Raw genomic sequence first — 10,821 nt, forward strand, 5'->3', positions numbered from 1 at the left:
TCGGGGAAAACGGAAAAAAACACTCTTATAACTACAGCTTGCTAATCTTTTGCAGTGTTTACTCCTCGATAAAACGCTTTACACGTTAATCCGTCACTTATACAAAAAGATCATCGCGGAGCGCAGCTATACACGGTAACACATGATTTCTTTTTTTATCTTACACGAGATTCAACAATGATCGAGTAAAAAAGCCGTCCACGTTTGTTCGACGCGGTAACAAGGGATTGGTAAAATATATATGATATATATATATATATATAGCGATATACATAATATAATCTAATAATCTCTAATCTGTCATTTAACATAGAATCTGCATATAAATAATAAATAGGAAATAAGGGAGTGGATTGGTTGATTAGCTTGGTTGGTAAGACTTTAGCACTAAATTACCGTTATGAAGAACATTTATATAGAGGACTATGGGAGAAATCGGTGACGCGATGAACAAACAAGAAGAGTGAAGATAAATTGAGAATAGTGAGAGATAGAGACAGAGAGAGAAAGATGTAACTAACAATAGACATGACTATACAGCTGATTCATTTGGCATAATAGTCTAGAGCGGACTTTTTTTCTAGCGTGATAGGATGCGGTCAGTGAAGATCATCGACCCAAGAGGTGTCTAGTGACTCGATGAGAGTACGGACGAAGGCCATCTCCTTCCGTGCATTCTCTAATATCACCCGAGGATCTTGGGACGTGCACCGCAATACATTCGGCGCCATCACCATCGCAAGATTATTGGCGTCCATTTTAGTACGTGCAACCACCTCGGATCTAGCGAATATCTGGAAAATTGTTACAATATCGTGGCAAACGATTCATCAAAAGACGTTGATTCGAATTAATTCAACGGTGTTTCAAATCTATGCTGCTCTTAAACTGTCGTGCATTCTCATCGTGCGTTATTAACACAAGTAAATACTGCTACATATAATTCTAGACTTGAATAATAGATACATACTAGCTCTTAAACTTTCATAGAATAGTTCTCTAGATAGTTCTCACCGTGCATTTGACGCTAAATATCTATTGCTCTATGTAGATTTAAACTTTCTTCAAAAAGTATAATTTTTTTGGTTTAATGCAAAGAAAAATTTCAAATCATATAGTTTTATACAGCATGACACGTTTTCTTATTGAATAAAATTTCTTACCTGCAGGAAATGTATTAGATGACACAGCACGCGACGATTAAGATCTGGCAAACGGTCGACAAGAGCAGCCACGATCGCCGCAGAGGCTTTCGGATCGTCATGCCGCATAGACACACATTCCACATAGAAGGAATCCGGTATCAACGGCTCATACAACTCGCGCACCCATAATTTCAATAGAGACGCGGGTGCGTGAGCATCCTGAGAAACTGCCAGAATTGCTCCGTCTTCGAACCTATCCAAGCAGGATTTCAACGCGCTGACTTCGTCGGCGTCCGCGGATACCCTGAAGATACCCTCGGTGAGCGTGCCACCGCGTACCAATACTTGATGCGTCAGCGTAGTCTGTATCCATGGTAACTCTCTAAGTGGGAAGCGGTCCCTTTGTAAAGCCATAACTTCCGAAAGCGTTGCACCGAACATGGATGCGCGAAAGATTTGTATCTGCGAGAAGAGCACGAAAGTATATATCAGACTCTTTAACAATCACCAAAAAATTATCAATTATCAATGCAATTAATTACCCTCGCTTGGTCGATATCCTCCACTGTAGCCTTACGAGGTTGTCGTTTGCCGTGCACGCCAATTCGTTGCAGTCGCCTACAAGCCACGGTCGCATAATGGCTGACTTGTACATGTATCGGCCACTTGGCAACCTCGGGAAATTGAAAGTTAGGATCGCGATGCCTGTTCATGTAACCCTCTAGGTAGGGCTCGAACGTGGCGCTAGGCGGCACAAAAGCCAGACACACAGCCATCAGTTCCCATCCACGTCGTAAACTTTCTTTTCGTGGATTCTCCGTTGTTTGCCTGCAGATCTGTACGTAGAGCTCGTCTCGCAGAGGCGGCTTCGTGAATGCGGTATTCACTATATCCATGGCGACACCGTCCAATGTCATGCCAACGTTGGCCTTGCGATCGCCCATGTACACTTGGACCAATCGGAACAGATTGCAAGCCTCTCTCTTAAGTGGTTTTTCACCATCCACCATCACAAGCATAGGCTGAGGTATCGGATCTTTCGACCAGCTGAGAATGTCCCGTACGCTAAATTTCTTCCGAAACAACAATCTAAGTCCCTTTGGCCTGCCGCAGTTCAGATTGAGATTGTCCTGTGCGTACTTCTCTATGTCGCCGCCACCCGTACTGTCGTCTCTTCGCGCTTCGTCCAAGTCAGTATTATCAACATTCGTCGTACAGATACTCGGAGTTGAACTTACAGTGGGCATCGAGACTTGTCTCGTGCTCACTACGCTATCTCTGGCTTCCGTCTGAGACACAATATTCGGTGGCGAGGGCGGTCGTACTTGTGGTCTCGTCAATGTGTCAGCTGTGGTGTAATAAGTCGCTAATCCGGCGGTATCGTAATTCCCTAAATCTAATGTGAGATGGAATATACAATTTAGTTAGATTATATGTCTGATATATACATATTATATTTTGCGCTCTTAGAAATGACTCGTTACCCGCATAATGATCCTCGAGATATTCTTGACTGGAAGAATCGCCTTGATTGCTGGCAGCTTCGTCATCAGCGAATTGATCATCGGAATCGTCATCACCTCTTCCACCGATACCTTCGCCTCTACCACCTTCCTCATCCAGAGAATCTTCCCCTTCCTCTACTAATAAAGGATCTCCAAATTTATAACAACCTACACATCATAAGAAAAAGAAAATGAATAATAAGAAACAAAATCTAAAGCTATCAGTATTAAAATTCTCGGCTTTACCTGATAATTTCGCCTGTTGAAGGATATAATGTTGCAATGGTAATAGGTGATCAGCATCAGTCAGAAGATTGCCGTAATACGGTGACGGTGGCGGACTGGGATTTCCGTTACTCCTCTTCTTTTTGCTATCGTCTCCTTCAGCATGACCCTCAATCTCCTCGCCCGCGGCGCTATTACTGCTGCTGTTACTGCTGTTACTACTGCTAGTATTACTGCTGAGTCTCTGTCTGGATTGCTCATGAGTTTGACTTATCATCAAATAACGCTCGTGCATAGCATCGTCGTCCCGTTCTCTTCTTCTAACCTGCTGTTGCTGTTGTTGTTGATGTAGTTGTTGCTGCATTAGTTTTTGCTGTTGCTTTTGCTGTTGCACAAAACTGTAACTGCGACCCAGCGGCTGCGGTACACCTTGCAAAATAATAATCAACCATATATTACAAAAGATACATACACCGGAAGATGGCGAAAGAAGCTGAATGATTATCTCGCTTACAGTCCAGTGAGTTATTGCACGCTGTGTTTCGTCTATATTCTTTCTCTCTGTCACGATCCCGCTCTCTCTCTCGCTCCACCGCCTCGAGTCCGCCTCTTTGTTTCGTTGAATTACCACCACTGTGTATACCGGCAGCCCTGCCGAGACTCTTGGCAGGATCGTTCCTCTCAGACAACATTGCACCGTATACGTCCCTAACATTCGCTTCCGAGAGCGACGCCGAACATCCATGATGCCTCCTACCTATGCTACCTGTGCCATCCTGTGGCTGCTTATTCATATTTCTCGAATGCATGGAACTCTGATAAAAGGCTGGCGGGTTCGTCTTATCGAGACTGTTAACCCGTTCTCGATGCTGCTGCTGCTGTATCTCCCGCTCTCTATCTCTATGGTAACGATTGCTACTATCCATTAAGGAACCATACTTTTCGCCCTGCGACTTGTAACTATGGCTAAGTTGAATCTCCGGCGGACGATACGGTGGCATTTCCTGCCTAAAAACTCGAGACTCCATAAGAGAATCGCGATATGGCGAGGTACTCGGCTCGGGACCGTACGAGCCTCTACTACTTTCTCTACCTGAAAATCGGAAGATATCGATTAACAAACAAAGATGTTTTATATGCCTAAAACTTATATATAACAAATAATTATAGTACAGTATAGAAACGTAGAAATATTCTTACCATTTTTACTTTTATCCAGGTCAAAGTTTCCTGTTCTACCGTCGCGTTGCGGATCGCTAAACGTCTTCTTCTTGAAAAGAGGTGTACTAGTTGAAAGCGACAAGCCCAACGGCGGTGGTTCTCCCAGTGAGACAGACTTCTGATTCTTCACGCTTTCCAAAGTTCCACTCTTGTGGCATCTGACCTCCAGGGTGCCACTACTACTGTGCTGCCTAGGGGAGGATTGTGCGGTGCTCGCCGGCGTTTGGACGGCCGAACGATGATGATGTCTATGCGGCGAATCCAACAAACGATAACCAGTCGACTCCAAAGAGGTTCTACTGTGCGAGACGGAACTGTCACTGGATCTGCCAGAGTCTTGCGAGTGATTGTGCTGTCTGGTACGTGCTGCAGGTACTTCATGGTGCCTGTGATGCCTGTTATTGTGATGATGATGATGGTGATGATGTCGCCTCGTTGACGGAGACGGGGAAGGAGGAGAAGTCTGAAGATCTATGCCGACCGTAGAAGTCCGCGTTTTGTTCGCATTACCGAGAGAAAGAGCTTGCTACGAGAGAAAACGTAGCTATGCAGAATCTCGAAAAGTTAATGTATCACGTCAAGATAATTGTAAAAAAATTAAATTTACCAAAGGCGGAGCCAAATTCGTATTCTCCTGGTGGTTAAATCGCGTCGACCGGCTAACTGAAGGAGTTTGCGTCTGTGTCGAAACAGACTCCTTTTTCCTCTGTTCATTCGTTTTATGAGTATCGGACGTGCTACCACTTGCTGGTTCCGTATTTTGTTTTAATGTCTACAATAGATATAGAAAATATACCTAGCTAAATTACCGATTAAAAAATGTAACTATATACTAATATCAAAATGTCATCTTTTTATAGACAATTGATTAATGTGATAGCAATTTTATCTCTATAAAAAATAACAAAGGATTTAGTAATCATGTAAAGTAAATGTTTATGTTAAAAAAATATGAAAAAGCATAATTTATTGTACATCATTGTACAATGTGTGTGCGCATGTGAATTAAATATAATCTCATCCAAAAAATTTGTAACCCGTTATATTTCGATATACAGGTGGGTATTCCGTAACATACATATATATATCGCACGAGACATCTGGCACTCGTATTCTCGTCAAATTTTAATTAAAGAAATAACATTATCGCGAAAGAAGTCTCATGGTAGTAGCATATAATATAAACCCGAGTTTTTTCTCCCTGCTACAAACGTCTATTTATAGCTGAGAAGAGAGCAGACACGCTTGCACACACTCTTATATATCTACGCCACTTTAAGGTACACAAGTTCTGTAATGTGCGTTACTCGGAGAAACTCACAAATCATTACGCACACATCGTGGCGCACGCAAGTACGTATGCCGAACTCGTAGATTTTACCCGATATATAAGCGTGAGTACAGATTCTGACAAGTACAAATAAGAGTACGATCTTATCTGTATTCTAACGCTCGATAACTTAACTTATGCCATACAAATCACATAGCACACACACACACACACACACGCGCTCGCACGCAACTCTCATATAAGGAGTAAATCATATCAGGAACATATCGGTGATATACATAAATCGCATAAATGTTTTTTTACCTGAAGTTTCGCCAATGGTATGATGTCACAGTCGGTCGGGCGATGCCACACAGTTTTCTGAGACGTCGCATTATAATAATAAAATCGCGAGGTATTCTGATCAAATAGCTCCCACCATTGATTGTTGTCCGTCTTTTTCCTACAAATTATTAAATGGGACATGCGTGTACTATGTTTCGTGATGTAGAAGAGGTGACTTGGTACTTTCTCTCTAACATAACTTTCTCTAAAATAATTATACAATGGAACTAATATACGACATACTTTGAGATAATTCATTAATATATATATATATATATATATATATATATATATATATATATATATATATATATATGAGGAGACTGATAGCAATTAAACTAAGTGTGCCGAGAGTATAACTGCGATTATATTATTCCAACATTATAGATAATTTGCTTTTGAAATATTGAATTATTGAAGACATTATCTATAAGTAAGATTTTGGAAGATAATATAAATTTATTATGAAAAAACATGTCTCTTAAAAACTTATGTTTTTTTGTATTTATTATTATAAATTATCTAATAGTGAAAGAAATACTGCGAAAGAAGTATGACGCTCTGAGAGATGATACTTTGAATTAGATAAAGAAGATACAGATACGTAAAGGAATAGCTTACACAGGTACACCCGGTGGAGGATCCCATACGCATTCTCCGGTGGTCAGGTTAGCGTACATATGTTCCTTAGTGCGTGGTTCTATGATCTCCACCCATTCCATCCTACTGTAATTGTCATCCATTAATATCTGCGTGTCCCAAGAAAAATCGAATATCCTCTATATTCCCGAATCTCTATCACATCTTAAGGTAACCAGGGACAAACTGTTTAAAACTACGCACTCTAAATCGCTCTTTTCCCTTAAACTTTCACTTCTTACTATTCGCCTCCCCGAGGCGGTTCTTATCACTTGAAAAAAATGGCGTATAAATATTTATACACTTTGAACGATAATATCGGGATAAGGCGGGATCGATATGTCAAAAGTGTAGCGCGAGGACAGAAATATCGTCGCGATGCAATAAGAGATCGCGATAGCACACCCGGGTAGCTTCCATTTTTTTTTATTAATTCTTCCTCTACACTTCACGACGTCACGATTTCTCCAGGAAACTCCGAATTCAGGGTAAAAGAGGAAGATATAGCGCAATATTAAGTACGTGTATACATGTTAAAATAAGCGCAATATCGATGAACTAATTGGAACGAGGGCGAACGACTCGAGAACTTGGGAAAAAAAAAAAAAGAATTACCCTCACCACAAAGAGGCAGATCGACGAAGACAGAAGGGAGGGCTGGAAAACGATGGGAGGGAAGCAGGGGAACTGTTCGAGATTCGCAACGAGCGACGATACTCTCGACCGGAGGCCAACGGAGGGCGATGATAATCGGGACACGCGAAGGAGGGTGTTTCGCCCGTCCACCCACCTCACCCCACCTCGCCCTGACGGACCCAGCAAATTGATAGGAATGTTGGGCCGCGGTATAACGAGAGAGACCGTCAGTTCTGATGTCATGCTAGCCGTTTAATTGGCTGAAATAGGCCGCGGTAATCCATTCGCGCGTAAATCGAGAGCGCACACGCTCGCGCGCGAAGAAAGGAAAAGAGAGAATGCGGAATGTGGAGGAAACGGAGGAAAAAAAAGAAAGACGGAGGCACGATAGCGAGAAAAAATCGACGAACGATGAAAATGCACGTTTTTGACGCGGACGAGCCTAAGCGCGGACTGCGAAAATGTGCGCGCGAGAGAACGAATGAGAGAGACCCGCCCAATCGCGACGGTTAACGCTAACTTCAGCGCGAAAACGCCGTGAAGGAGGAGGAAATCGTTCGGTTATCATCAAGAAAGAAGACCGCGGTGTCTTCTTTCTCTTTGTATGTATGTACGTGCATACGAAAGAAAAAGAACAAATAGAATTCAGAGAGGGAGAAAGAGAGAGACTAGAGTATACGGAGGAGGACGGGGAGAGGGAGAAAACTGGGACGGGTGACTAAAAAAAAAATTCACTATCGATCTGCGAACACCCGTGTCGGTCCCGTGTGCCGCGACGACCGCGTTTTCCCTAGAATAACGAGGTGCGCTGCACCTCGGGTGCAATCGAGTTGCAAGACAAGTGCAGTTTTGACAGGCAGACAAGTTTCCATCTCTTTTCGCCGCAGCCTTACCCGTCAGATGCCATCTCGCGTATGTCCGGCAGGTTTGCCGTCGGCTGATTTGTCGTCTTCCTCGTCACTGCCGCCGTCGTCGTCGTCGTCGTCCTCGTCGTCCTCGTCGTTCTCGTCGTTAACGTCGTCGTTGTTACCGTCTCCGTCGCCGTCACGACGCGTACACTGCGATGCGCACTTCACGCTTCTTCACGGCACTTCACCACCTTTTCTTTCTCACCCTTAGCACGTCACCCTCGCCCCGACACGATCACCACTTCGCTTGACACTTCCTCACTGAGACGACGATGACACTCGGATGTCGCAACGTCCCATTTCCGCGAGCGCGAGCAGCGACGCGGCCCCTTCATGGCAGCTTCGCGACAGCCATTTTTTTTCTTCGTCGCTTAGTTCGTGGTTTTAGCTCTCGCCGTGCCGCCACCAGCACTCCTCGCGGATACTGACATTACTGACAAAAATTCGCACGCGCACGTCATATGTGTTCTCTCTCTCAGTCTCCGTTCCACCCAATCACTTCTCTCTTTCTCTCTCTTTCACAATCGTGATCAATTACGCGCGATCGAGCGAGCGATTAATCGAATTGCGGTCTTTAAAATCGGCACGTTGCCGATCGTTGAAACTGTAGAAAGCAATTTCTTTAATTACAATTCTTATCGACTCGCATCGGCAAGTACCTAATTAAAAATGACGGTTATCGCGATTGTTCAATAATGATTCATTTTCTGAAAAAAGCGAAAGTTCTAATGGCATATAATCATTATTCTCTTTTTGATTTATTAATTAATATAATATTAGAGATTTCTCATACTTTTAATTTAATAATCCTTACCATTAATTAATAAAAATTGAAAATAAATGAAAAATTCCGACGAGTTTGTCGACATTAATATTTCCCGAAGTTAGGAGAATAAACAGCGACATCTATGAGGCTCTGAGAAAAATCGCGACCTCTTCCCCGATCAGTCGTTGCATTCGTGCAGATTCATGCGCCTATCGTGCTTCATGACGTATTTTTTGTTGATTGCGAATACACGCATACTAGGCCCTGCTAGACACGGTGGTGTTAATATATGAAACTTGACGTGATTAACGACGTTAAAGAGAAGAAGAAATTTGTGTTTTTGTACCTAAGTACTTTTTTCCAACCTTAACGTTAATATCACCGAGAGTACAGCTATCGCGATAATCGTGTCATTATGGATCAAGAGGATGTTTTAACGATACTAAAGATTCTCATAATAGGTGAATCTAACGTTGGGAAATCAAGGTACTTGTAAATGCGTCTCATTTTTTCGCTTTTTATACGCCCTCACTTAAGATTAATAATGATGCAATATTTTTTTTCAGTATACTTCTGAGGTTCACCGAAGATGAATTCTGCGAGAATATGCAAAGCACAGTCGGAATGGATTACAAAACCAAGCAGATAACTCTCGATGGCAACACAGTGAAACTCGCGATTTGGGTTTGTAATTGTAGTTTCTTGCAGAAAGAAGATACCATAATCTACATTATGTATTAAGTATCCTAGATTTACCAAAGTATGTTATTTTTTTATAGGATACTGCAGGCCAAGAACGATTTCGCACCTTAACACCAAGTTACTACAGAGATGGCCAGGGTGCTATTTTAATGTATGATGTTACGGATCGAAATACTTTTATAAAATTGGAAACATGGCTCAATGAATTGAATACATATTGCAATAGAACAGATATCGTCAAGATGGTAGTAGGTAATAAAATAGATCTGCCAAATAGAGAAGTGAGTACCGAGGAAGGCCTACAGTTTGCCAGAAGACATCAGACCCTGTACATTGAGAGTAGTGCAAAAACAGCTGATGGAGTAAAATGCTGCTTTGAAGAACTTGTACAAAAGGTCAGAATTTATATTACTACTATAACTATATTCTATGAATATATAGTCACCAAAAAAAAAAAAAAAAATTACATGCTTTTCTATATTATTAATAACTTTATATAAGATGTGATATTGGCACAACAGATAATACAAACACCTGGTCTTTGGGATACTCACTCTACAAGATTATATGACAACGGCACCATGGGTGCATCAAGGTATCGAGTCGGAAAAAGAGGAATGCAGTTAGCCATTGATTATCAATCTCGATCCATTGAACAATCATCATCAAATTGTTATTGCAGTTTACTGTAATCGTGTTATGAGAAAGTGCATGTTTACAACAAATGTATGCACAATATGTTAAGATTGAGACTCTACACAAAAAAATTAATTCCGACGCGGAAGAGATCACGTACAATATATCATCACTTTATACGTGCTACGCACTCGGGTTTTACAATTATTAGGAAATAATTTTGTAAAATGCATGTATCCACTTACATTACATACACACGTTAACTATTATGGGAAACTAAATCTTGAATCTGGTATAAATATTTATGGCGCAAAAAATTAAATGAAATTTTGTGTTGGTGTAAACACATAATTAATGTATGCTGAAGAAATAATTATAGATATTTAATGATACATTTCTATAAGCCATAAATATTCTGTTAATCATATTTTTTTACAAGTAAAATTTGACAATTTTTACAAACTTCAGTTATGTTCATTATTTTACATTGTGCACAATATGTGCTCTTGATGCATATTATTGTTACATCTGAAAAATGTGTATTATATTGTAAAAATGTATTTAGAAATCCTTTGTTACTATGTTTATATTGTGCTAATTTTTAGATTCAATAATCTCATTAGAAATATATACTGTGCCAAAAAAATGGGGAGTATATATTTCACAGAGAGTTTACTATATAATTACATATGATGGTGATATTATATATAAATTGATACATTAATTGTATAACTTATTCTCTGTATGTACATAAAAAATTTTCTGGATATGTGTTATATAAATCATTATTGTTTTAAAACAAATTTCTGTCACACATAACCTA

General features: G+C 40.9%; 2 protein-coding genes across 4 annotated transcripts; one reads left to right on the forward strand and one right to left on the reverse strand.

Moving 5' to 3' along the window:
* Nucleotides 1-32: 32 nt before the first annotated feature.
* Nucleotides 33-8,320, reverse strand: LOC126852189 (uncharacterized). 3 transcript variants are annotated; one of them, XM_050596696.1, is made up of 11 exons: nt 7,880-8,320; nt 6,333-6,437; nt 5,691-5,829; nt 4,704-4,868; nt 4,076-4,622; nt 3,390-3,968; nt 2,897-3,304; nt 2,630-2,818; nt 1,688-2,541; nt 1,164-1,607; nt 33-794 (listed from the first exon to the last, which is right to left on the reverse strand). In XM_050596696.1, exons 1-11 carry the CDS (start codon nt 7,891-7,893, stop codon nt 600-602), a joined length of 3,639 nt encoding a protein of 1,212 aa, XP_050452653.1. In that variant the 5' UTR covers nt 7,894-8,320; the 3' UTR covers nt 33-599. The 3 variants fall into 3 exon arrangements, with proteins under 3 accessions (XP_050452653.1, XP_050452654.1, XP_050452652.1); XM_050596697.1 differs by lacking the exon at nt 7,880-8,320 and adding an exon at nt 6,555-6,560 and having other exon boundaries at nt 2,630-2,788; nt 6,333-6,460; XM_050596695.1 differs by lacking the exon at nt 7,880-8,320 and adding an exon at nt 6,555-6,560 and having other exon boundaries at nt 6,333-6,460.
* A 503-nt stretch (nt 8,321-8,823) lies between these two features.
* On the forward strand, nt 8,824-10,780 carry LOC126852213 (ras-related protein Rab-18-B-like). The gene is made up of 4 exons (XM_050596758.1): nt 8,824-9,146; nt 9,227-9,344; nt 9,440-9,757; nt 9,884-10,780. The coding sequence occupies exons 1-4, from the start codon at nt 9,076-9,078 to the stop codon at nt 10,052-10,054; spliced, it is 678 nt and encodes a 225-aa protein (XP_050452715.1). The 5' UTR covers nt 8,824-9,075; the 3' UTR covers nt 10,055-10,780.
* Nucleotides 10,781-10,821: the final 41 nt, after the last annotated feature.

Source organism: Cataglyphis hispanica, chromosome 10 (assembly GCF_021464435.1).
Source record: "Cataglyphis hispanica isolate Lineage 1 chromosome 10, ULB_Chis1_1.0, whole genome shotgun sequence".
Classification (NCBI taxonomy): domain Eukaryota; kingdom Metazoa; phylum Arthropoda; class Insecta; order Hymenoptera; family Formicidae; genus Cataglyphis; species Cataglyphis hispanica.